Raw genomic sequence first — 27,707 nt, forward strand, 5'->3', positions numbered from 1 at the left:
AGGACCCAGATTGTTGGGGGCAATGTAAATATATATATATACATTGCTTACTGGTGTACACCGCTTAGAGAGTGCTTGCACTTAAAGCGGTATATAAGTCTCATAAATAAATAAATAAATTCCATTCCATTCCATTTTCTATTCTATTCTATTCTATTTTATTCTACAATCTGTCTATTCTATTCTATTCTATTTTCTATTTTTTTCTATTCTATTATTTTCTATTCCATTTTCTATTCCATTCCATATTCTATTCTATTCTATTCTATTCTATTCTATTCTATTCTATTCTATTCTATTCTATTCTATTCTATTCTATTCTATTCTATTCTATTCTATTCCATTCCATTCCATTCCACTCCACTCCACTCCACTCCACTCCACTCCACTCCATTCTACAATCTGTCTATTCTATGCTATGCTATACTATTCTATTCTATTTTCTATTCCATTTTCTATTCTATGCTATGCCATTCCATTTTCTATTCCATTCCATTCTACAATCTGTTCTATTCTGGGTCTGAGAGCAAAAAAAAAAAAAAAAGCCTTCTGCGTGGGGAGAAAAATAGCAATGGTCTCACCCCTCCCTCTGTTGTGAACAGGAAAAAAAATACATATTTATTTTTTATAGCAGAAAATGCTGCAACTGGAGGAGGAGTGGGCTGGTGAGCAAGGGCAAAAAAAAAAATAAAAAATGCCCAGCCAATGAGTCTTTTTTTTTTTTTTTTTAATTCAGGCTCGAAATGAATTGCGTCGTGTTAAGATTTATCTCCCTTTCAATCAGGAGCCCAAGATGGCTTTTGTTCCCAGGTCTATTGTCTGTTGTTAAGTGAACCATGTGGCCACTAAGCGGAACTGGGCCCGCCCCCCATTGACTTTGCTTGCTGGGAGCCGGTTGGGAAAGTTGCAAAAGGCGATCACGTGACCCTGGGATGCTGCAACTGTCATAAGTACACGCCAGTTGCCAAGTGTCTGAATTTCGATCATGTGACCAGGGGAGATGCTGCAACAGTTTTAAGGGTCAAAACCGGTCAAGTATCGGAGGAGGCTGGTGATAGTGCAGCAGACATAACTTCCAGGATGAACTGTAGATAACTTTTTTAGTCCTGATGGGTTCCTGATTTCTTAGTCAATTTTGTTGTTAACTTGGAAACGCGTCATGACCCAACTAGATAACCGAACTACAGCCAGTTTGGTCTAGCGGTTATGGCGCCAGGCTGGAAAGCGGGAGACCATGAGTTCAAGTCTGGCTTAGCAGAAAAGCAGGCTGGGTGACTTTGGGCCAATCCTCAGGAGATGTGAGTTCTAGTCCCGCCTTAGGCATGAAAGCAGGCTGGGTGACTTTGGGCCAATCACCAGGAGACGGTGAGTTCTAGTCCCGCCTTAAGACATGAAAGCAGGCTGGGTGACTTTGGGCCAATCACCAGGAGATGGTGAGTTCTAGTCCCGCCTTAGGCATGAAAGCAGGCTGGGTGACTTTGGGCCAATCACCAGGAGACGGTGAGTTCTAGTCCCGCCTTAGGCATGAAAGCAGGCTGGGTGACTTTGGGCCAATCACCAGGAGACGGTGAGTTCTAGTCCTGCCTTAGGCATGAAAACCCACTGGATGACTTTGGACCAATCCCCAGGAGACGGTGAGTTCTAGTCCTGCCTTAGGCATGAAAGCAACAGGGTGATATTGGGCCAGTCATTCTCTCAGCCCAACCCACCTCAGAGGGTTGTTGTGTGGAAAACAGGAGGAGGAGGAAGGTCTGTTGGGGTTTGCAGAGTGGACGAAGAGGAGAAGGAGAAGGATAATTATGGGATCTTTGGTGCTGTCTAAACTTGCTGGTTTTCTTGCAGACGTTTCATCACCAAACTAGGGAACATCATCAGTGCTTTTTTTAATCCATGGTGACTTCGGCCATTATGCAACCGGTCATAAACCAGGGGCTACCTCTATCACTGGACAGCAACCCTGCACCGCAGCTCAATTCGGTTGAGATCGGTTGCCGCTGCATTCCTGCTGGAGTAGAAGCTGAAAACTGCCCGGTGGGTCAGCTTTTCAAGCCTCCAGGCAGTTGTGGAGACTCACAAAGGTGGCATCACAGGTCCCCAGTACCACCTGCGTGCCATCTTCGTAAAAGACCCAGAAACCCGTCCAGGGCTGCTGTTCCCATCTGCCTCTTTTGAAGGGTTTGTTTGCATTCTTTCGCCAAGCCAACTCAAAGCCAGCATCCCACCGCAAAAGTGTGGGCTGCGTACAACGTGTACTTTTTTCTTAGGCGCCTCCTGCTTTTATCCCTTTTCCGGAAAAAGGTCTTTTTTTTTTAATAACAAATTTTATTGGTTTTTTTTTTAACTTTTACAACAGAATGCTCAAGACACACCGTGGTGGTTAGCTGATCATCCAAAAACAAAACCATATAATAGCTCAAGTAAATAACATTAAATGTTCCCTCTCTATTTCCCTCAAATAATATAACCTATTTAACATAATCAATTTCTACATTACATATCTATAAATCCTAATCCTGTTTTGAGCTTTATTAATTTACAATTACCATAGTCCAATTTAATCTTAGATAAATGTATTATCACTTTGGGTATCCCTTCTAAAATACTAATCCAGATATATTCTAATTCATAATCTCATAAATCATTGATTTTTATCACAGATCTCTCTTATTTCTTCAAATAGCATTTACCGTAAATCTCATTCAAATAATTATATCTAAAAAACCACACCTATTATTATACAAAACATCATCTTGCTAACTTAACACACTCAATTAGTTGTTAAAGCCATCCAAATTTCTAAAAACCTCTTTCATATTCTTATTCTCATTCCATTACAAAATAATTTTCATACAAATAAACATATTATTCCAAAAATTACATTCTTACTCTGTGTAACATATATATTCTAGTAATCACAAATTTTCAACTCTAAATCTTAATCCTGAAAGGTCTTTTTTGACGGCTGGAGATAAAAAAATAAAAATAAAATAAAAGTGGTTGTCCCCTCGGTACCACGAACCTCACAATGGATATAATTGATATTCAGGTAGTCGTGTCAGTTCTACGCTGCTGCTCGGCGTGGGCTTGAAGTAGAGAGAGGACTCACGCTGGGCTTTCAGCTTTCAGCGGCTTCAAAGATACACCGGCTTGGGTTTTTTTCCTGCTGGGAGCTCTGGGGTTGTGTTATTCCTGCTGATGAGGAAAAATGCAGGCTTTAATTTTACTTTGCCGACGTGCTGTTTTTCTACACCAAGGGGGATATGTCGTATCCAGAAAGCAACGGATGGAAACTAATCAAGGAGAGAAGCAACCTAGAACTAAGGAGTAATTTCCTGACAGTGAGAACAATTAACCAGTGGAACTGCTTGCCTCTGGAAGTTGTGGGTTTTCCAACACTGGAAATTTTAAAGAAGAGCTTGGACAACCATTTGTCTGAAATGGTATAGGGTCTCCTGCCTGAGCAGGGGGTTGGACTAGAAGACCTCCAAGGTCCCTTCCGATTCTGTTATTCTATTACTCTGTGTCTCAACTTTGCCTACTGGAAGAGGGGTGGACTTCAACTCCCAGAATTCCCCAGCCAGTGAATGGGGAATTCTGGGAGTTGAAGTCCACCCCTCTTCCAGTAGGCAAAGTTGAGAAACTCTGTTTTAGAGTTTGCATTGGTGAAAACACACAAGATAAATAAAGATAGATCTCTATTTTTACGAATGGTGTACAACTGTTGTGACTTACAACAGTTCATTTAGTGGCTGTTCAAAGTTACAACGGCACTGAAAAAAAGGGACTTATGACCATTTTTCAGACTGAATGACCGTTGCAGCCTCCCCGTGATCACGTGATCAACATTCAGGCACTTGGCAACTGACCCATACTTATGACGCTTGCAGTCTCCTGGTGTCACGTTGTGACCTTCTGACATGCAAAGTCAATGGGGGGGGGAACTACATTTGCTTAATCACTAACTTAACAACTGAAGTGATTCATTTAACGACAGTGGCGAAAAATGTCATGGGATGGAGCAAAATTCACTTAACATTTAGCGTTAACCAATGCTCACTTAGCAATGGAAATTTGGTTGTTCCACTGGTTAATTGTTCTAACTGTCAGGAGAAACTTCCTGAGAGTTAGAAGAATTAACCAGTGGAACTACCTGCCTCCAGAAGTTCTGAATGCTCCAACACCAAAGTTTTTAAGAAGAGACTGGACAGCCATTTGTCTGAAATGGTAGGGTTTCCTTCTTGAGCAGGGGGTTGGATTAGATGACCTCCAAGGTCTCTTCCAACATCATCATCATCATCATTATTATTGGCTCAATTGAGGCCATAAGTCAAGGACATGTGTTGAGTTACTGTAGTGAATTACTGTAGGTGTTCAGATAATAACCTGCTTGTTAAGGGATTCAGAAAGTCACAAAAAAGGACGGTTTGACCCTAGGACACTGCGACCGTCATAAAGATGAGTCAGCTGCCAAATATCTGAATTTTGCAACGCTCGTGTGAAAAACAGTCACAAGCCGTTGTAACTTTGAACTGTCACTATAAACCAGGAGTCTTCAAACTTACCCCTTTTATGAGTTGTGGACGTCAATTCCTCAGCCAGGCACACTGGCTGAGGAATTCTGGGAGTTGAAGTCCACAAGTCCTAAAAGGGTCAAGTTTGAAGACCCCTGCTATAGAATATATAAGGCAGATATGAGTATTTTGAGGAAATCTTGAAGGAACATTCTGGAAAAAAAGAGCAGATAGAGGCCTAGTTCAGATTTTTGTGGGCTGCTTTGTAGCTCCATGGCTGGAAGAGAGGTAATTGTCACTAATCATAGAACAAGGGTAAGATTTCTGCTTTTTTCCCCCTCATAAAGAATGTAATACAGGTATGTAGTCCTTAACCAGGGGTCTTCCAACTTGGCCTGTTTATGACTGGTGGACTTCAACTCCCAGAATTCCTCAGCCATCCTCCATTTTGTTTGTTAGATTTAAGACAGGGGTTTCAAACTCGGCCTGTTTATGACTGGTGGACTTCAACTCCCAGAATTCCTCAGCCAGGGACGCGTGCCTGGCTAAGCAATTCTGGGAGTTGAAGTGGACCAGTCATAAAAGAGCGAAGTTTGAAAAGCCCCTGCTATAAACGAAGTGGTAAGCGGAGCGCTGTCCGTATTGTCTTTTATTGGAATGTGGTAATTCTGCAGAAACCAGGTTGCCAAAAAAAAAAAAAAAAAAAAAGAGAGAGAAAGCCCTAACCACGTGACGGCGTGCGGAGCGACTTTTCACGCGCCCCCTATCGGCCGCTCAGCATTACTACACCCTAACCACCCGGGAAAGGCTTCCAACGAGAGTGGGGGCGGGAGGAAGGCAACATTTCAGCCTCTGTTGAAGCGAGCCCGCACGGGGGCCGCCTTCTAAGACCCTCCCTCCGAGCGCGGAGTATGGGCTCCAGAAAACCCCCCCCCCAAAATCAACCCGGAGCGGAGGAGAAGCTTAAAAACCACCACCCGCTTATGAGGCGCTCAAAATGGCGCCGGCGCCGCCTTCCTTAGCTCCGCCCCCTCGAGGCCGGCCCGAGGGCTGCCTGGCGCGCGCGCGCGCGCACGTCCTGCCTGGCCGCGGGGGTGGCGGTGGGGGTGGGGGGGGGCAAGGGCGGGCGGGACAGGCCGCGTGCGCAGGCGCGGCTCCGCCCCTCCTCTCCGCCCCTCCTCTCCTCCTCCGCCTTCTTGCCTGCTGTTCGTGCCGCTCGCCGGCCTCGCCTCGCCTCGTCCTCGCGGTGCGGATTTCGACGGACGGCGGGACGCGAGATGGGCGTCCTCATGGAGACCATCGCCCCCGGGGACGGTGAGCCAGGGCGGGCCCGGGACCCCAGACCCGCCCCTCCCTCCCTCCCTCCTCCTCCCCGGGGTGGGGAGGGGGGGCGTGGGGTGGGGAGGGGGGTCCCCCCGGCTCCCCCTCCTCGGCTTGTCAGCCCCCCTCCCCAAATTGACCGGCCTTTCTTCTTCTTTCTTCCCCCCCCCCCCGCTTCACCGCCCCCGGCAGGGAGGACCTTCCCGAAGCGCGGGCAGACCTGCGTGGTGCACTACACGGGTGAGTGGAGGGGAAAAATGGGGAGGGGGTCTCTCCAAATGGAGGGGGGGTGGGAGGCTTGAAAGGCGCCCCCCCACCCCACAATCACCTTTCGGGTTCTTCTTCCTCAAGGGTGAGGGGAGGGGGAAAATGGGGAGAGGGGAGGGGGTCTCTCCAAATGGAGGGGGGGTGGGAGGCTTGAAAGGCGCCCCCCCACCCCACAACCACCTTTAGGGTTCTTCTTCCTCAAGGGGAAACCCTGCAGCTCCCCCCCCCCCGCCCCCCAATCTCCCACCCACTCCTTGGTACCTGGATGCTGGTGGGGGTCTCCCCTCTCCCATCATCCCCAGCCAAGGGGGGTGCAGGGGTGGCCCTGCCAAGCCTGGGAAGGGGCAGCTGCTCCTGCTTGGAGAGTTGCCTCCTCCCGCCCCCCGTCCCCCAGCCTCACATTCTTGGCCTCTTGGGTCCCCAATGTATGCACACAAACACACGCACAGACGCACACACACAGATAGGAAATCTTGGACCCCAACACCACACGCCTACATACTCTGGGCATCTTCTCTCTCACACACAGACACACACAGACACATGTACTCCTGGCATCTTGCCGCCAGCCCCCCTCCCTCTCCTAGCTTCTTGGCCCCAACTCCACACAGATACACACTCTTGCCCTCTTGACACCTACACACACAAACTCCTGGCGTTTTGTTCTCCCCGCAACACACATCTCGCTTCTTGCCTCCCCCCCTCCCAACACCACACATGGCATCTCTCTCTCTTGCTCTTACAAGCACACACACTTCTGGCATCTTGCTACCCCCCCCCCCGCACTTCTGGCCTTGGCCCCCAACACCACACACATGCACACTCTTGACATCTTCACACACGCTTCTGGTATTTTGTGTCCCCCCCCCCAAATGCTGCTGGCATCTTGCCTCCAACACTCTCTCTCTCTCTCTCCTGGTATTTGGTCTCCCCCTCCCACACACTCCTGGCTTCTTGGCCCCCTCCCCAACACACAAACACACACACACACACCTGGTATCTTCACATTCACTCACACGCGCGCACACACACTCCTGACATTTTGTTCCCCAACATCCATATACACACACACATACTGCTGATATTTTGCTCCCCCCTCCCCCAACTTCTGGCATCTTTGCCCCAACACACACACACACACAAACGCAAATGCAAACACACCTAGCATTTGCACCCTTCTGATGAGGGTGGCACTCCTGGACTTTGGCCACTTTCCAGGCTGGCAGGCTTTCATTCAACCATTTCCTCGCCCGGGTGCCCCTGCTTCGCCCTTCCCTCCTTGCCCCACAGCTGCCTTGGCTGGCAAGGGAGGACCTCCCCACTTGCTCCCTCCCCTAGATACAGACCCCAACCCTGAGCCCCTCCCTCCTTTCCTTAATGACGAATTGTTCCTTCCTGCCACCTTTCCTGAGTACCCCTCCCCTGTGGCTCTCTTAATGGCGCTTCCCCCCCCTACCCTCCTTTCTTGTACCCTGTTCCATGTTGTGTGGATTTGTTTTTTTCCATTGGTAGTTGCGCTCTTTGGGGGGGGGGGGTTGACTGGAATGTGCTCTCTGAAGAAGAAAGGAAAAAAACTCACATTCCTGATTCAAAACGTTGTGCTTTTAAGAGCAGCTGGATGAGTCCTTCAATCTAGGCCTGAGAAAAAATCCTGACTTTCTCAGTTGAGCAAAATAGGCCAAGTCAGTGGCGATTGCATTTTTTTTCCCCCATGCTTGCTTGCATCTCCCTTTTCCTCACATCCTTGTTTTATTTTTATTTGTCTCCCACCCTTTATTGGTGCGAAATGCAAGCTTCTGCTGCTTTACTTTGACAGCCTGTGTTGCTTTGTAATTCATCCTGCCAGTTTTTTTTTTTTTAAGCACCGCTGCTTCAGTACATGTTCTCTCTCTGCTTGTTGTAATAAGCTCATCGGTCCATTTTCGCTAGGTGTGGAGAACTGCAGCCTGGAAAATGGTTGTGCCTGAAAATTATGGCTCTCATATGCAAGATTCTGACCTGGTAGTCATTTAGCCTTGCTCATAGAAAATCTCTATTGCAAAGGATCTGTCAATCTTACTTCTGCCCCTTTAATTTACTTTAATTTATTAAACCCACATGCTGCCTGTCTCACTGTCCAGAGTGAGCCAATGTTGGTTAAGAGGCACACGTTGCCATAGCAACCTTGAAACCGAGATGATTAGGAAGTTATCTCCCTGATATAGAAAATTAGCCACTATCAAGGCCTGGACTTCATTCCATGAAGCTTTTTTTTTTAAAAAAAATCTGTAAAATAAACAACAGGAGAGGAATTTTTCCATTGCCTTGTTTGTGTGCCTCTTTTCTTGGGATGATCTGTCTTGGTTTCTGTGGAGGCTTTGAAGGTGCCGAAAAGCACATTTTCCCTGTTGCTTTCTTTGGCAGATAATTTCACTTGGTTGGTTTTAAGGCCTGCTAGGATTGACACTTAATATATCTAGTGAAGTGTTTTTTTCTTAAACGTCATGGTCCTTGTCCCTGGAGATGAAACTGGTATTCTGGAAGACCTATTAATTTCTAGGACTGCGGATAACTTCCTAATATTAAGCATCAAATCCACATATGCAGAATAGAATACTGAATAATAAAGTGGGAAGGGACCTTGGAGGTCATCTAGTCCAAGGCTTTTCAACCTTTTCACCCATTGTACCACTTTTAGGATATGGCAACATCTGAGGACCACCAGTCGCCTAGCAAGGTGTCAAAAACCTGATGACCAAAAAAAAAAAAAGTGATAAGTACAGGTAGTCCTCGACTTACAACAGCCCGCTTAGTGACTGTTCGAAGTAACAGTGGCCCTGAAAAAAGTGCCCCCCAAGCCACAGCCGAGCAAGACAGCGCCTGGTGGCGTTCTTCATTCTGTCCAAGGTTTTCATTGTTGTGAGCATTTCTGCTGAGGATTGGCAGTGGGGGTGGGGTGGGGGGGGTTGGTTTTTATTCCCCCCTATCTGCTGGGTGGTTGCAGCAGGTTTTGGTCCCTTCACATGACCCTGGGACACTGTGACCGTCATAAATAGGAATCAGTTGCCAAGCCTCTGAATGTAAATCACAAGACCCTGGAGATGCTGCAACATTCCAGCTGATGGGCGCTTCTTCTGGACTCAGCAGAAGCGCCAGGATCAGTGCCGAGCTCCAGCTGGAGCCTGGTGCTAATCCTGGTGCTTCCACTGAGCTCCGACAGCCCTGCAGCTCCAGCCGTCTCTCGTTCAGGCTTATATGGTGCTGCCGCAGGTTCAGCTCATTCCCCTCCCCTGCTCCACTTGTCTAGGATGGTCACGTACCACCTGCCAGGTGCCAACGTACCACAGGTGGTACCCGTACCACTGGTTGAAAAGCCCTGATCTAGTCCAACCCCCTGCTCAGGCAGGAGACCCTATGCCATTTCAGACAAGTGGCTGTCCAGTCTCTTCTTAAAAACCTCCAATGATGGAGCACCCACAGCTTCTGGAGGCAAGCAGTTCCGCTGGTTAATTGTCCTCACTGTTTCTCCTTAATTCTAGGTTGCTTCTCTCCTTGATTAGTTTCCACCCGTTGCTTCTTGTCCTGCCTTCAGGTGCTTTGGAGAATAGCTTGACTCCCTCTTCTTTGGGGCAGCCCCTGAAATATTGGAAGACTGCTATCATGTCCCTCCTCGTCCTTTTTTTTATTAAACTAAACATACCCAATTTTTGCAACCATTCCTCACATGTTTTAACCCCCAGCATCCTAAGGGTTGAACCCTTGAAGGTTGAAGTTTAATGGGGCTTTCAAGAACTTTATGAACTGGGAGAAAGAATCCTTTACTTCTGCATTGCTTCTTCAGCTTGACAACCCCCCCCTTCTCCGTAACAGCCCCTCAAATATTGAAAGGCTAGAACTAAGGAGAAACTTCCTGACAGTGAGAACAATTAATCAGTGGAACAGCCTGCCTCCAGAAGCAGTAAATGCTCCAACACTGAAAGTTTTTAAGAAGAGAACTGGACAACCATTTGTCTGAAATGGTATAGGGTTTCCTGCCCGAGCAGGGGGTTGGACTAGATGACCTCCAAGGTCCCTTCCAACTTTACTACTATTACTATTACAATACGTAGAGCCAGAAGTGGGGAGATTTTGGGGTGGCACAACATCCCAAGCCTTAGATTGCAGGCGTGGACCTTCTCTTTGGGTTTTCTTGATTTTTATTTTTAATGGTGGCCCCTCACAGCTTCCTTGGTTGACTCGGTGGTTGGAATCTAGAAAGGAGCCTCACAGATCCCAATATCCTAATGGTTGTAAATATGCAATAAGGATCCCTGCCTTGAGCCGGGGGTTGGACTGGATGACCTCGAAAGGTCCCTTTGCTCCCTGGGATTCTGTGCTTCTGATTTGGAGATGGAGTCTTCTAATTTTGTGGTAGTTGATGCTTTAGGGCAGGGTCCTCAACCATGGCCACTTTAAGACTTGTGGACTTCAGCTCCCAGAATTCCCCAGCCAGCAAAGCAAAGCTGGCTGAGGAATTCTGGGAGTTGAAGTCCACAAGTCTTAAAAGTGGCTGAGGTTGAGGACCCTTGCTATGCCCCACGAGTGTAAATTTTGAACTTCTTGCAGGGAGAAAGTATTTCTTCCGGTCTCCAGAAAATCTTTCTTCCGTTCTCCAGGACAGGGCTTTTCAACCTTTTCACCCATTGTACCACTTTTAGGCTATGGCAATATCCAAGTACCACCAGTCGCCTAGCAAGGGATCAAAAACTTGATGACCCCCCCCCAAAAGGAAAAAAAGTGATGAAGTACAGGTAGTCCTCGATTTACAACATTTCGCTTAGTGACTGTTCGAAGTTACAATGGCCCTGAAAAAAATGCCCCCCAAGCCACAGCCGAGCAAGACGCCTGCCTACCCGCCTGGTGGCGTTCTTCCTCCTGTCCGAGGTTTTCATTGTTGTGAGCATTTCTGTTGGGGATTGGCAGCAGGGATGGGGTGGGGGTTGTTGGTTTTTATTCCCCCCGTCTGCTGGGTGGTTGTAGCAGGTTTTGGTCACTTGCTCATGACCCTAGGACACTGTGACCGTCATAAATATGAGTTAGTTGCCAAGCCTCTGAATGTAAATCACAAGACCCTGGAGATGCTGCAACATTCCAGCTGATTGGTGCTTCTTCAGGGCTCAGCAGAAGCGCCAGGATCAGTGCTGCTTTCCTACTGATTGGTGCTTCTTCAAGGCTCAGCAGAAGCACCAGGATCAGTGCCGAGCTCCAGCTGGAGCCTGGTGCTGATCCTGGTGCTTCCACTGAGCCCTGACAGCCCTGTAGCTCCAGCCATCTCTCGTTCAGGCTTATATGGTGCTGCCACCGGTTCAGCTCATTCCCTCCCCTGCTACTTTTCCAGGATGGTCGTGTACCACCTGCCAGGTGCCAATGTACCACAGGTGGTACCCGTACCACTGGTTGAAAAGCCTTGCTCCGAGAAACCTTTCTTCCATTTTCTGCTTGGACTTGGGACGATTGGGAAACATCCGCCAGGCTCAAAGGTTGAAAATACCATTGCTCAACTCTGCCCACTATAATATCTGTGGAATTCTGGGAGTTGAAGTCCACAGGTCTTAAAAGTGGCCAAGGTGGAAAAACAAAACAAAAACCTGCTTGGAAGACACTGCAAAGGAAAGACCTGTAAACATAGGTAGTCCCCGATCCACGAGGGAGGCCAGCGTTTCCGTCGTTAAGTGAGACATTTGTTAAGTGAATTTAGCCCCGGTTTACGACCTCCCGTTGCCACAACTGTCACGTGAACCACTGCCGTTGATATGTTGGCAACCTGGTTGTTAAATGAATCTGGGTTTGCTTGTCAGAAAGTTGCAAAAGGGGGGTCACATGACCCCAGGACATTTCAACTGCCAAGCCTCCAAATTCCGATCACGTGACCTTGGGACACCGCAAAGGTCGTAAGTGTGAAAAACGGGCCTAAGTCACTTTTTCCACTGCCGTTGTAACTTTGAACAGTCACTAAACGAATTGTTGTAAGTTCTCAACCTTTTTAATGCCGCGACCCCCAACCGGTCGTAAGTCGAGGACTACTCAACCGGTCGTAAGTCGAGGACTACTCAACCGGTGCAGCACCGTTTGCAAAATGGGACTTTTGGCGGGCTCAGCAGGGCAGAGACAGCCTGGACAATTCCTATTGGCTTTGGAAAGCCAATAGAATTAGACTCTGTTCAAGAGAGTCTATCCTATTGGCTTTCAAAAGCCAATAGAATAAAAGGGAGTAGCACAGCTAAGGAAAAGGGGAATAAAAATGGCGGACTGCGTTGTTTGGCGACCCCCGTGAAATGGTGGTTCGACCCCAAATGAGGTCCCGACCCACAGGTGGAGAACCAGTGTTGTAAGTGGAGGACTGGCCTGTAATGCTGTTTATCTCTCTTTTTTTTTTTCAAAAAAAAAAAAAAAAAAGTCAGGTGCGATGGCTTATCCAGACTTTTTCCTCCGGTAATTTTTTTTTTTTATTTATTCTGACGCAATAGATCACACAATGTTTAATTTTGTGGCTGTGTTTAGAACCCTCAGGGCGAACTGCAGCAAAATGGAGACAGCCAGCTCTGTCTTGCTGGTTCTCCACCCACCAGAACCTGGCTGGAAAACAGCCTGAAAAAATTAAAACAACAGGGAACCGCAGAGACAGCTGGGTGGGACTTGAAATTAGGAGTTCTCAGAGGTGGGAAGCTAATTTAGGAAGAAGAACCAGGGGATGGTCCAGGGCCAGCTTGCCTGAAGGTGGTCAGATGATGGCTGAAGGACATGAGGTTTGAGGGAAGTGGGACCCAGCTAGCTTGGTCCAGTCTGTCCCCCAAGATAAGGAAGAACTTGGGATGGTCCAGGCAGAGGGCAGACTCGGATCCCTAGATCCGTGGGAGTGCGAGAGGCAGGAAGGTTACCATAGATCTCCAACCTTGGTCACTTTAAGACTTGTGGACTTCAACTCCCAGAATTCCCCAGCTAGCCGTGCTTAAACTGGTCAAGGTTGGAGACCCCTGCTATAGATGAAAAAAAACAAAACACCACCCATGCCAAGAGGACAATCCTTCCCCTGTGTATTGTAACTGGGATCCTTGATGCTGCCAAATTTATTTAATTTTATTTATTGAATTTGCTTGCTCTCCATCTTGCCATAACGCGAGTCTGGAGAGCTTACAGGATTAAAAGCAATAAAACTATATAAATATATTTATTTATGAGACTTTATTTATTTATGAGACTTATATACCGCTTAATATATATATATATATATATATGTGTCTCTGTCTCTGTTTTTCTCCTCTGTCTGTCTCTCTCTCTATCTCTCTCTCCCCCCCCCCGTTCCATGTCTGTCTGTCTGTCTGTCTGTCTGTCTGTCTGTCTATCTATCTATCTATCTATCTATCTATCTATCTATCTATCTATCTATCTATCTCTTCTATCTATCTTCTATCTATCTTCTATCTATCTATATCTTCTATCTATCTATCTATCTATCTATCTATCTATCTATCTATCTATCTATCTATCTATCTATCCATCCATCTCTTCTATCTATCTATCTATCTATCTATCTATCTATCTATCTATCTATCTATCTATCTATCTATCTATCTATCTATCTATCCATCTATCCATCTATCTATTTATCTAATCTTTCTGCAATAAAAATACAAATAATGGTTAAAATTACAGTAAAAAGATGGGGAGAGAGGAGAGGCTATGCGGGGGGGGGGGGGGAGATGGGGTCTGCTTTTGGTCCATCGACTCCCTCCAGTGGGAAATTCCCCCCCCTTGGGGTCCCAAGCCATCTGGCAGAGCCATGTTTTCAGGCCCTTGTAGAAAGTTGGGGGGTGGGAGCAGATCTCCCTGGGGGTGTGTGTGCAGTGAGCAAAATGTTCCAAAGGGCAGGATCCACACAGCAGATTGGGGTGCTTGGATGGCTTTTTTGGGGGGGGAGGGGGAGTGCCTGCCCTGAATGGCCCCTAGGCCTTCCACCCTCCCCTTGTGTGTCCATAACGGGGAAACACACTTCTGTGAGAACAGTAGCCACCTGCAAGGGATTCAGATCCCCCCCTTCCAACATAGTGGTTCCTCAGCTCTTCTTTGCTTCTCTCTTCCACCCCCCCTCGCCTCCTCGTCCCCCCCCTCCCGCCCACCGGCCTCTCCCATCTGTTTCGTTTTCCTTCCCTGCTGTCATTGGGTGGGGAAAGGAAGTCAGCCGGCTGCTTCTGGGCTGGCAGGAAGAACAAAGGGGAGGGGGCCTGGCAGAGGATCAAGGGGGGGGGGGAGGAGAGAGAAGATGGTCAGCTTCCAAAGGTAATTAGAGAGGGACCTTTTGCATGCCCAGCTGGTCCTCGCCTGCCTGACAATGTCCAGTGACCTTTGACCTCTTTGGGGGGGGGTTGTGCGGGGCAAGAGAATTGCCTTAGAAGGTGGGCATGAGCAAACGAGGGGTGAAAGGGGAAGAAATTGCAGGGAGCCAGTTTAGTCTAGCGCACGGGTAGGCAACCTTGGCTCTTTTATGACTCGTGGACTTCAGCTCCCAGAATTCCTGAGCCAGCATGGCTCAGCTTGGAAACCTCCCCCTTTTCCTTCAGTGTGGCTGGCTGAGGAATTCTGGGAGTTGAAGTCCACCAGTCATAAAAGCCAAGGTTGCCTACCCCTAGGCTAGGGGCTAAGGCAGCGGGCTAGAAACAGGAGGCTGGGAGTTCTAGTCCCGCCTTAGGTATGAAAGCACTTGGGTGACTTTGGGCCAATCACCAAGAGACTAAATTCTAGTCCCGCCTTAGGTATGGAAGCGCCTGGCGTCTTAGGGCCGATCCACAGGAGACGGTGAGTTCTAGTCCCACCTTAGGTATGAAAGCGCCTGGTGACTTAGGGCCGATCCACGTGAGATGATGAGTTCTAGTCCCGCCTTAGACATGAAAGTGCCCGGGTGACTTAGGGCCAATCCACAGGAGACGGTGAGTTCTAGTACCGCCTTAGATATGAAAGCCAGTTGGGTGACCTTGGGGCAATCACCAGGAGACGGTGAGTTCTAGTTCTGCCTTAGGCATGAAAGGCAGTTGGGTGACTTTGGACCAATCACCAGGAAATGGTGAGTTCTACTCCCACTTTAGGCATGAAAGCCAATTGATGACCTACTCTTAGCCCAACCCACCTTGCAGGGTTGCTGTTGTGGGGAAAAGGGAGGAAAGGTGTGTCCGATGTGTTTGCCACCTTGAGTTATTTGTAAAAATGAGGCGGAATGCAAAGAAATAAGCACCCTAGGCCAGGGGTAGGCAACCCTGGCTCTTTTATGACTGGTGGACTTCAACTCCCAGAATTCCTGAGTCGGCCACGCTGAGAGGAAAGGGAGAGGTTTCCATGCTGGCTCAGGAATTCTGGGAATTGAAGTCCACGAGTCATAAAAGAGCCAAGGTTGCTGACCCCTGGACTAGACAGTCACTTGTCTGAAATGGTATAGGTCAGGAGTAGGCAACCTTGGCTCTTTTATGACTCGTGGATTTCAACTCCCAGAATTCCTGAGCCTGGCACGCTGGCTGAGGAATTCTGGGAGTTGAAGTCCATCAGTCCTAAAAGGGCCAAGTTTGAAGACCCCTGTTCTATAGAATATATAAGGCAGGTGTGAGTATTTTAAGACAATCTTGAAGGAACATTCTGGAAAAAAAGAGTAGATAGAGGCCTAGTTCAGATTTTTGTTGGCTGCCTTGTGGCTCCACGGCTGGAAGAGAGGGTAATTATCACTAAATGTAGAAGAAGGGTAGGATTTCTGCTTTTTTTCCCCCTCACAAAGAATGTAATATAGGTATGTAGTCCTAAACCAGAGGTCTTCAAACTTGGCCCTTTCATGACTGGTGGACTTCAATTCCCAGAATTCCTCAGCCAGCCATGGGGAAAGGGTGAGGTTTCCAAGCTGAGCCGTGCTGGCTCGGGAATTCTGGGAGTTGAAGTCCAGGAGTCATAAAAGAGCCAAGGTTGCCTACCCCTGGACTAGACGCACCCAGTTCTAACTGGCTCAGCTACAAAAAAAAAAAGACTAACCCAAATCCTTGCCAGGGTTACTATGTTGTCTGAATGCAACTTGTTATAAGCAGTTTCTGCAAATACAACCATTGTCTTACACAGGGATCAGCAACGTTGGCTCTTTTATGACTGGTGGACTTCAACTCCCAGAATGCCTGAGCCAGCCATGCTGAGTGGAAAGGGAGAGGTTTCCAAGCTGAGCCATGCTGGCTCAGGAATTCTGGGAGTTGAAGTCCACGAGTCATGAGGGGGCCACAGTTCCCCCATGCTGGCTCAGGAATTCTGGGAGTTGAAGTCCATGAGTCATGAGGGGGCCATAGTTCCCCCATGCTGGCTCAGGAATTCTGGGAGTTGAAGTCCACAAGTCATGAGGGGACCATAGTTCCCCCATGCTGGCTCAGGAATTCTGGGAGTTGAAGTCCACGAGTTATGAGGGGGCCATACTTTCCCCATGCTGGCTCAGGAATTCTGGGAGTTGAAGTCCACGAGTCATGAGGGGGCCATAGTTCCCCCATGCTGGCTGAGGAATTCTGGGAGTTGAGGTCCACGGGTCCTGAGGGGGCCATAGTTCCCCCATGCTGGCTCAGGAATTCTGGGAGTTGAAGTCCACGAGTCATGAGGGGGCCATAGTTCCCCCATGCTGGCTCAGGAATTCTGGGAGTTGAAGTCCACGAGTCATGAGGGGGCCATAGTTCCCCCATGCTGGCTCAGGAATTCTGGGAGTTGAAGTCCACGAGTCATGAGGGGGCCATAGTTCCCCCATGCTGGCTCAGGAATTCTGGGAGTTGAAGTCCACGAGTCATGAGGGGGCCATAGTTCCCCCATGCTGGCTGAGGAATTCTGGGAGTTGAGGTCCACGGGTCCTGAGGGGGCCATAGTTCCCCCATGCTGGCTCAGGAATTCTGGGAGTTGAAGTCCACCAGTCATAAAGGGGCCACGTTTGAAGATCCCTGGTTCTATTCTATGGAGAATAGGTTGGCCCCCCTCTTCCCGTATTACAGCCCCTGAGATGTTGGAAGGCTGCCATTGGGTCATCCCTAGTCCCTCCCTTTCACTAGACCAGCCAAACTTCCTCCCTTGTTCCTCATATGGTCTAGCCCCCCTGTCTCCTAATCCCCTGTTAATCAGCATTCAGGATCCTAATTCTTTCCATGGGGTTGTGTGTATGTTCGAAATCAGGTTCTGAGTATTCCCTCTGCCTCTCCTCCTCCCCTTGCCCAGTTGTGAGTGTGGTTCTTTGGTGCCAGCGTGGGCGCCAAGACATTTGGATGACGAACAGGCTGACTAATTCTTTTACCAGCGCTTTTTTAGAGAGAGCTGGAAGCGGAACGTTGATTAAGGGCAGTAATTCAGGATTTTAATTTTTTTTTTAATTTTTTTTTTTTTTCATTGGAGAGGAAAAAGCTTCCAGGCACGGCAATTTAAGTCTGTTCCTCTTCCAAATCCTTAAAAGCAGCTTTGTGGGGTGAAAAGCATTAAGTGGCTTTCCGGAGAACAGCCAAGAGTGTGTCTCCCCATCCTACAAAAAAGACGTTGAGAGTTTGGAAAAAGTTCAGAGAAGAGCAACTAAGACGATCCAAGGCCTGGAGACTAAAACATACGAAGAACGGCTGCGGGACTTGGGTTTGGCCAGTCTAAAGAAAAGAAGAAACGGGAGACAGGATAGCAGCGTTCCAGTATCTGAGGGGCTGCCACAAAGAAGAAGAGGGGGTCACGTTATTCTCCAAAGGACCAGAGGGCAGGATGAGAAACAATGGTTGGAAACTGATTAAAGAGAGAAGCAACCTGGAATTAAGGAGAAACTTCCTGACAGCGAGGACAATTAACCAGTGGAACTGCTTGCCACCAGAAATCGTGGGCACTCCATCACTGGAGGTTTTTAAGAAGAGGCTAGAGAGTCACTTGTGTGAGATCGTGTGTAGGTTCTCTTGCTTGAGCAGGGGGCTGGACTAGAAGACCTCCAGGGTCCCTTCCAGCTCCTATTCTATTCTATTCTATTCTATTCTATTCTATTCTATTCTATTCTATTCTATTCTATTCTATTCTGTAATTCTATTCTTATTTCTAATTCTCTTATCTCCTCTTCTTATTTCTATTTTTATCCTGTTCTTATTTCTATTCTATTCTATGCTATGCTATTCTGTAATTCTATTCTATTCTGTAGTTCTATTCTTATTTCTAATTCTATTCTCTTCTATTCTATTCTCTTTTCTCCTATTCTATTCTATTCTATTCTATTCTATTCTATTCTATTCTATTCTATTCTATTCTATTCTATTCTATTCTATTCTATTCTATTCCATTCCATTCCATTCCATTCCATTCCATTCTATTATTTTTTAATGACCACCCACTCCTCGGCTAATCCTGAAGTGCTTTTGAGTGCCGGGCCTTCCATAACAACCGTAACCTTGGTTTTGATGTAATTATGGGTGAAGAGGAAGCCTATGTGGTTAGGTTGGATTCTTCAATCCTGACCAGTAAGGGTGGATTGGCAGCTGTGTATCCCAGATCCTTTACCCTGGCGAGGAAGATTTCCAGGGGTGTTGGGGGGGGGTGAGGCTTTATCTGTACATGCTGATGATCTCCAGCTGAATAACTCAAGCAAGATCAAGTGGGAGAAACCTCCGGAGATAGTGATAAAAGAGAATATTTCTAGCTCAGGGACATACTGTGGGATGCTTGGTGCTCTCTGAGCTGAACATCGTCAGTGCTAGAAGGGAGTGGGGTTTGCAGAGAGGAGTAGGAAGAGGAGGAAGGGAGGAGAGGAGGAGGAGGAGGGAGGGGAAGAAAGGATGAGGAAGAGAACTGTGGGGTCCATGGTGCTCTCTGAACTTGGTTTTCTTGCAGACGTTTCATTGCCCAACTAGGTAATACCATCAGTGCTAGAAGGGAGGGGGGTTTGTTGAGTGGAGGAGGAGGAAGGGAGGTGAGGAGGAGGAGGAGGAGGAGGAGGAGGAGGAGAACTGTGGGGTCCTTGGTGCTCTCTGAGAAGGGTTGTTTCCTTGCAGACATTTCATGATCAAGCTAGGAAACATCATCAGTGCTAGAAGGGAGGGGGGGTTGCAGATTGGAGGAGGAGGAGGAAAGGAGAAGGAGGAGGAGGGAGGGGAAGAAAAGAGGAGGAGGACTGAGGGGTCCATGGTGCTCTCCGAACTTGATTGTTTTCTTGCAGACGTTGCATTGCCCAATTAGGTAATATCACCAGTGCTAGAAAGGAGTGGGGGTTGAGGAGGAGGAGGACCACCTGCAGCAGCACTGGGGGGATCCATGATGCTCTCTGAGCTGAGTAACATCCTCAGGGCCAGAAGGGAATGCGGTTGGTTCTCATTTTATGTAGTACTGGCTTGCCCTGTCAGTGTTGGTGGGATAGTCAAGGAACTACCAACTCAGACTAACAAGCCAACGGTAAACAACAGCCCAACGACCAAGAGCGATCCCACCAACATTGACAGGGCAAGCCACTTGTACCTCCTCCCTCCTAGCACTGATGGTGTTCCCTAGTTGGGTCATGAAACGTCTGCAAGAAGACAACCCAGCTCAGAGAGCACCCAGGACCCCACTCGCCTCTGGAGAGTGACAAGGTCTGGAAGAGAGAGAACAAGTCCGGATCTGCCATGCAAGTTGGGCTGTCTTCACAACCTTCTCGATGGTGGGATTGTACCCTCTGCGGCTCTTCATGGGGATGTCCTTCCCAGGGTAAAGGCGACCCACATTTTTGGAGTCCTTGTGGACTTGTGAGAACCACATGAAGGCCATCTCCAGAAGGCCTTCCACCCAACTTCCTCTGATTGTGGCCTGGCCCAGGGCACCCAAGACGCTGTTTCAGACCCTGGTCGTCTCCTGCCTGGATTGCTCTTACCCGCTTTACATAGGGCTGCCCTTGGAGACCTCTTCCAACCTCTTCCGTAGGGCTCCTTCTCCTACAAAGTCCTACGCCTGTTTGGCAGGAATCTTCCCAGCTTGCCAGTTTGCACCTGGGCCGGACTAGATAAAACTGAGTGGCATTCCAAGGGATTGGGTTCCTATGTAAAGATTCCAGGCTACTTCCCCGTTTGACTCCTTCCCCCATCTCAGCCAGTCTCCTGCTTGAGCAGCAGGTTGGACTAGAACAGGGAGCCCCAACATTTCTGCTTTGGCGGCCCAGCGGGAAAAGGAGAGGGGCAGACATGTTTATGCACCCGTGCGCACACACGCAAATGTGGCTGTGTGTATGTCAATGCAAACGGGACTGTGAGCATGAGTGCTCCACAAACGGCCACGTGCATGTGCACAATACTTGCGGTAACGCTAAAGCCCATGCGATGCCCCCGCATGAAGTTCCTGGTGGTGCTACCGTGCACATGCTCACGGCCATGCTAGCATAAGGGGGGGCGAGACCGCGCACATGCATGCGCATACTTGCCTGCCACTTATCTGGCCCGGTGGCCGAGAGGCCACGGCCCGGTAGTGCACAGATTGGGGACCTTTGGACTCCCTTGCAACTTGTCTGTCTCTCTCAAGCTTCCTCCTTCCGTTATATATTCAAGCTGGACAGTATTTAATATTTATTTGTTATGTATATGTAGGGATGGGGGTCTATACATTTATGTTGTACATAGTATGTTTAGGTGTGTGTTTCACTTTGAGAGCGGGCAAGTCAATTTCATTTTTGATGGGTGCCGTTGTGCCCACAGTAAAAAAAAAATGACAAGGTTATCTTATCTCAGTGGTGGTACGGGTGCCAGAGGCGGCACTCAGAGCCCTCTCTGTGGGCACACGTGCCGTCGCCCCAGTCCTAGGCCTTTAGCTAGGTTTTATAAAACCTTTTTGCTTTAGGCCTCTGCCGCCGTGTGCAATTAAAAAAAAAAGGTTCAATCAGTCAATTTCAACTTCTCGCGGGGAAAAAAAAGATCTCGCAAAGTTGGAATTGATTGATTGAACTTTTTAGTCCCACCCAGTCTGCCGTTACTACTGCAGCCACACCCACCCAATGGGCCATGCCCACTTAATTGGCCACACCCACCCAATGAGCCATGCCCACCCAATGGGCCACACCCACCCGGCAACCGACGATGCATAAGTGGGTTTTGGGTTGCAGTTTGGGCACTCGGTCTCTAAAAGGTTCGTCATCACTGTCTTATCTCTCCAACACTACGGCTTGAATGTCCTCGTTCTAAAGTTCTAAACTCAAGGTCCCCGTTTCCAAGTCCCATCTCCCAAATTCTCCACCAGCTCCTCTCCTTGGTGCCGTTCACGAAAGATCCATGGTTTGTTCTCCTCCCCGCAGGCATGCTGGAAGACGGGAAGAAGTTTGACTCGTCCCGCAACAGGGGCAAGCCCTTCAAGTTTGTCATGGGCAAACAGGAAGTCATCCGTGGCTGGGAAGAAGGAGTCTCCCAGGTAGGGCGGGGCCAGGTGGGATGGGGAACTGGCCAGGAAGAAGGAGTCTCCCAGGTAGGGCGGGGCCAGGTGGGATGAGGAACTGGCCGGGAAGAAGGAGTCGCCCAGTAGGGCGGGGCCAGGTGGGATGGGGAACCGGCCACGAGGGGAGGGCCCCATCACGGCGGCCGCGCCTGTCCGAACTGCAGATAGTCCTCAACTTACGACCAGGGAATGGCCACTAAACAAATGGCACAACCCATCATGAGCCTGGAGGATTGGGGGCGGGGGTCTCAGTTAGTAGACTTGGTTCTTTGGTTTGAGGGTGGGTCTTCTCCGGACTGTCTATGGCAGGGGTCTTCAAACTTGTGGACTTCAACTTCCAGAATTCCTCAGCCAGGCACGCCGAGTTGAAGTCCACAGGTCATCAAAGGGCCAAGATTGAAGATCTGTGATCCATGGAGATCCCCGGTCCTCCAGATCATGGTTGTCCCAAAGGTGCTCATTCAAGAGGCAACCGGACTTTCTTATTTATTTTTTCTTTGAAGGTGTTTCGCTTCTCATCCCAGAAGCTTCTTCAGCTCTGACTGGAGGGTCTCCTTAATGGAGTGAGCCATGTGCAGATCTGCACACTGGGGAAACGAAACAACCACTTCACAAACGGCAGGGGCACATCCTAGGAGAACCATCCCATCAGGACCAGTCTACCACACAGTCCTTTCAGCAGTTCCAAGAAGGCTCCACGCCCACTTGCACCACTCAGGTGACCCTGAGGACACAGGTGGCCTCAAGGACTCTCTAAAAGGAGGCCAATGACCGGCTGTCTGCAAGGAGTGTAAATCCTTCCCTTCCCCACCATCCAGTCAGAACCGGAAGAAGCTTCCTGGATGAGAAGCGAAAGGTCTTCAAGGAGAAACAAGACCGTCCAGATGTCCATCCATCCATCGCTTGGAAGCAGGAGACAAATCAGGATCCAGGGCGAAGTTTCTTAAGAGATGGAAGATGCGTGGACTTCAACTCCCAGAATTCCCCAGCCAGCATGGGAAGGGGCAGCTAATTCATCAGGACGTGGTGCCCCGGTGGGGGAGACCAGTGGCCTCCCCATCTCTTCGTTCTTGTTTGATGAAAGGTGTCATCTCTGTGGGGGTACACCAGGGGTCTTCAAACTTGGCCCTTTGATGACTGATGGACTTCAACTCCCAGAATTCCTCAGCCAGGCACTTCAAAGGGCCAAATTTGAAGAGTCCTGGTGTACACCTTGCTCTGTGAGATCCTTGATGATTGTTTTCTTGGGGATGGTTCTTGACCCAGCTAGATAACGTCATCAGTGCTAGAAGGGAATCCAAAGCGTAATGAAGGGAACCACCACCAAGAAGACTCCCACTGACACGGACAGGGCAAGCCACTTGTACAGTAGTGGCCAAAATTGTGGAAACCTTTTGGGAAAATGTACAGTAGAAATGCCCCCTTTGGTTAAGTTTCCACCCATTTTTCTTCTGATTTCTTTATAACTGTAGCCTTGTTCACTTAATAATATTATTTTACATCGCTTTCTGGGCGAGCGGTCAACTCTTTGCACCATGACTTTAATTTTATTACGTTTTACAAGCTCACTAAAGGAAAGAACACCAAAAAACCCAACCAATGGATAGTGATCACATAACACACTGACCAATGTCCTCCTCTCAGCTTCAATACAGGACGCCGATAACTGGATGCTACTGTGATCTGATTGGCTCATGGCCAAAACAAGATGAAACCCGATTGTCTCTCTAAACACTCGCGCTCATTGGCTACAATCCGATGAAGGAAAGCTACCTGAGATCAACCTAAGCGAATTGTGCTTCCTTTTTCTGGTTATTTGTCTATAACTTTTCATACAACGCAGTACAGATAATTGAACAAACCCTGTTGCATTACATTCTTGATTAAATTATCTTTCCATTGATATATAATTTTATGGTACTACTCCCAAAAAAGTGGTGTTATTAGCCATCTAACCTCAGAAATACACTTTTCCCAAAAGGTTTCCACAATTTTGGCCACGACTGTATATAAACAGAGCAAACCGTCCTTGTGGCACGGATGATGTTACCCAGGTGGGTCATGAAACGTCTGCAAGAAAAGACCAAACCCAGAGAGCATGAGAGACCCCACATTCCTCCTCCTCCTCCTTCTCCCCTCCTCCTTGCCACAAATCCCTCTTGTAGCACTGATGATGTTCCCTAGCTGGGTGATGAAACGTCTGCAAGAAAACAACTAAGCTCAGAGAGCATCAAGGACCCTGCATTATTATTATTCTTCTCTTCCTCCTCCTCCTCCTCCTCCCTCCTCCCTCCTCCTTGCCACAAATCCCTCTTGTAGCATTGATGATGTTCCCTAGCTGGGTGATGAAACATCTGCAAGAAAACAACTCAGCTCAGAGAGCATCAAGGACGCCGCATTATTCCTCCTCCTCCTCCTCCCTCCTCCCTGCTACAAATCCCTCTCTTGTAGCACTGATGATGTTCCCTAGCTGGGTGATGAAACGTCTGCAAGAAAACAGCTCAAGAGAGCATCAGGGACCCTGCATTCCTCCTCCTCCTCCTCCTCCTCCTCCTCCTCTCTGCAAACTCCACTCCCTTCTAGCACTGAAGAGGTTACCCAGTTGGGTCATGAAACGTCTGCAAGAAAACAGGCTCAAACAAGCTGGCTGGCAGAGGGAATTCTGGGAGTTGAAGTCCACCCCTCTACGAGCCCTCCAAGGTTAAGAAACACCCCGGCCTGCCTTTCTTTCCCTCACTCCCCATCCAGACGCTCCTTTCCTGCTTGGCCTCTGCAGTTTTTGCTCGCGCCCGCAGCCGCTTCCCACCCGTCTTTCTGTTTTCCAGATGAGCGTCGGGCAGAGGGCCAAGCTGACCATCTCTCCAGACTACGCTTACGGGGCGGCCGGCCACCCGGGCATCATCCCCTCCAACGCCACCCTCATTTTTGACGTGGAGCTCCTAAAGTTGGAATGACAAACGAGGGCAACCCCCTCCTCGCCCTCCCACTTCCCTGCTCTGGGGTAGGTGACTCTTCCGGCAACAGCCCGGGTGGGTCCTCGCCAAATTGGGCATCGGAGGGGTGGGTGGGCGCTGATGGGGGCAAGGAGGAGGCCCTTTTGGGAGGGCTTTGGGGGGGGGTGTCTGTCAGCTTGATGTGTACCGAGAGAGAAGAGAATATTGGCAGCTCAGGGTTGAACTGGGGTGGGGGGTGGGGGTCCCGGGCGCCCTCTGAGCTGGGTGGTTTTCTGGCTGACGTTTCATGACCTGTTTCATGATCATCGGGGCTAGAAGGGAAGGGGGCTTACGGGCTCCAGAAGGAGGAAGGTGGGGGGAGGAGGACTCTTGAGGTCCTTCGTGCTCTGTGAGCTTACAGTGTTTGTGTTTTAGAACAGAATAAACAGACATGTGTCAAACCCGCCGATGCCATGTGACGTCGTGTGACATATCAGAACTTTTTCCCCTTTGCCAGGAATGGGGTCGGCACGGTTTCCTCGTGATGCGTCCGGCCCGTGGGCTGGCAGTATAGAATAGAAATAGAAATAATAGAAATAGAAATACAGCTGGAAGGGACCTTGGAGGTCTTCTAGTCCAACCCTCTGCTCAAGCAGGAGAATAGAATATAAGAATAGAATAGAATAGAATAGTAGAATAGAATAGAATAGAATAGAATAGAATAGAATAGAATAGAATTATGGGTTAGACTAGAATAGAGTAGAATAGAATAGAATAGAATAGAATAAGGGACAGAATAGAATAGAATAGAATAGAATAGAATAGAATAGAATAGAATAGAATAGAATAGAATAAGGGACAGAATAGAATAGAATAGAATAGAATAGAATAGAATAGAATGGAACTTAGAGGTCTTCTAGTCCAGCCCCCTGCTCAAGCAGGAGAAGCTACACCATCTCAGACAAGTGACTGTCTAGTCTCTTCTTGAAAATCTCCAGGGATGGAGCGCCCACGATTTCTGGTGGCAAGCTGTTCCACTGGTTAATTGTCCTGACGGTCAGGAAGTTTCTCCTTAATTCCAGGTTGCTTCTCTCTTTGATCAGGACCCAACTAGGTAACATCTTCAGTGCTAGAAGAGAGTGGGGGCTGCTCGCTGTTTCTATACAAGTGTGGCTTGCCGTGTTCGTGGGAGGGTTTGTGGCGTTCCCTTGATTAGGCTTTTAATTGCCTTCTAGCACTGATGATGTTCCCTAGCTGGGTGATGAAACGTCTGCAAGAAAGCCACCCAGCTCAGAGAGCATCAAGGACCCCACAGTCGTCGTTGTCCTCCTCCTCCTCCTCCTCCTCCTCCTCCTCCTCCTCCTCCTCCTCCTCCTCCTCCTCCCACTGACAACATTACCTAGCTGGGTCATGAGACGTCTGCCAGAAAACCACCCAGCACAGAGAACGTTAAATCACGGCGTGCACGGCCCCCAAGAGACCCATTTTGTCAGACTCCCTCCCAGGAGATGGGGAGGCCGGGCCTCTGCCCGCCGCTGGTCTGTCGTGGCAACCCCGGGGGCACTGGGCCCGGGTGAACTCGCCACCCTCTCCCTGTCCCCCTCCGCAGGGCTGCCTCCAACACACGTGCTCTATTTTTTTTTGTCTCTGCAGGTTTTGGCCCCCACAGAGAACCCCAGAGGTCTTTGCTTGGAGATCAACGCACACCAATTTGTATGGAGCTTTCCCGGCTACCCACCACTCTCTCGGTGTCACCCTCCACCCCGGTCTGAATGTTTTTGAGCCGCTTCCGGTTTCGCTTCCTGGTTTCCCTCGTCGACATTTTTGAACTCGGTGCCAGTTTGGGAGTGGGGTGGGGTCCACAAACACGGCCCCTTTAAGAGTAGTTGGACTTCGACGCCCAGAATTCCTCATCCAGCAATGCTGGCTGAGGAATTCTGGGCGTCGAAGTCCAACTACTCTTAAAGGGGCCGTGTTTGTGGACCTCCCTTCTCTGTGCTATTAAGCAGCTATTTTTTTTTGGGTGCAGAGGGTTGTGGGGTGGGAAGGCGGGGGGGGGGACGACAATCAGGTCCTTTCATCTTATTTCGTTGAGGGTTTTGGGGGGTGTGTGTCGGCTTGAGTTGCGTTACGATTCCGGCTTTTGAGTCGGTATCTCAAATGATTCTGTAAACAAAATCCCTTGGGGTGTGTTTGCTTTTTGGAAGGATCGCCGTTGGAATTGGAATCCGTTGGCTGTTTGGAATGCCTGCCAGTCCCCTGTTGGAGGGGCTTCAGAGGGGGGGGTCCCCCTCCCCATCAGCCCTAGTAGACATCCGAGAGTCGTCCTCTGCCCCCCCCCCAACCCACCCACCCCCAACTTGCTTTCGGTGGCTCTTCCCTCTTTTCCGCGGGCTTTTAATTTGATTTTACCGGAGTTGGTTTTCTTTTTTTCCTTTTGAACTTCGAGCGGGAAACTCAACTCCTGCTGCTTGTCGTCAAGTGAGGAGGGGGGAACATCAGCCCCCTCCCCACTCACCCACCCACTCACCCACCCACCCACCCACGCCAAAACGCCTGTGAAGTTCTCTATGGAAAAGTGATGCTGGTCGTCTACCGCTTTTTTTGCCATCCCCGTACCATCCCTTCTTTCGGCGGTCCCCTTCCCCCCCCCTCCCAGCCCCCCCCCCTTTTGCCCCCTCCCCACCATCGTATCTTTCGGTAAGAGAATTGCCACCCCCACCTTCTTTCCACCTCCTGCCATCCTCTTCTTCTTCATCATCATCATCATCATGTGAGCGTATAGAGTTTTATTACTGCAATAAAAATGCTTTATGCTGGCTTTTCTCAAACCCGCTTCTAAGAGTGACTGGTTTTGCTTTTTTTTTTTTTTTTTGGTATGGATCGTCCTTGACTTACGGCCCCAATCAAGGCCCGTTTCTCCGTTGCTACCACGAAACCGAAGAGCTTGGCCCCATTTTACGACTAATAATATTTTAATATTTATGAATATTAATATTTATTTTAAAAAGTGATTGATATTTATATGTTGCTTATGTGTAAGGGTGTAGGTCTATACCAGGGGTAGGCAACCTCGGCTCTTTTACGGCTCGTGGAGTTCAACTCCCAGAATTCCTGAGCCAGCCACGCTGAGAGGAAAGGGAGAGGTTTCCAAGCTGAGCCAGGCTGGCTCAGGAATTCTGGGAGTTGAAGCCCACCAGTCATGAGGGGGCCATAGTTCCCTCACGCTGGCTCAGGAATTCTGGGAGTTGAAGTCCATGAACCA

The 27,707-nt window shown here is 48.9% G+C and overlaps 1 protein-coding gene across 2 annotated transcripts; it reads left to right on the plus strand.

Annotated features, from left to right (window-relative positions):
- The first annotated feature begins 5,663 nt into the window (after positions 1-5,663).
- On the plus strand, positions 5,664-27,273 carry FKBP1A (FKBP prolyl isomerase 1A). Of its 2 annotated transcripts, none has more exons than XM_039364765.1 (5): positions 5,664-5,825; positions 6,024-6,071; positions 21,373-21,539; positions 24,335-24,510; positions 26,096-27,273. In XM_039364765.1, exons 1-4 carry the CDS (start codon positions 5,789-5,791, stop codon positions 24,461-24,463), a joined length of 381 nt encoding a protein of 126 aa, XP_039220699.1. In that variant the 5' UTR covers positions 5,664-5,788; the 3' UTR covers positions 24,464-24,510; positions 26,096-27,273. The 2 variants fall into 2 exon arrangements, with proteins under 2 accessions (XP_039220699.1, XP_039220700.1); XM_039364766.1 differs by having other exon boundaries at positions 5,665-5,825; positions 21,373-21,485.
- Positions 27,274-27,707: the final 434 nt, after the last annotated feature.

This window comes from Crotalus tigris, unplaced genomic scaffold (genome assembly GCF_016545835.1).
Source record: "Crotalus tigris isolate CLP2741 ecotype Arizona unplaced genomic scaffold, ASM1654583v1 scf7180000019844.519500, whole genome shotgun sequence".
In the NCBI taxonomy this organism is placed as follows: Eukaryota; Metazoa; Chordata; class Lepidosauria; order Squamata; family Viperidae; genus Crotalus; species Crotalus tigris.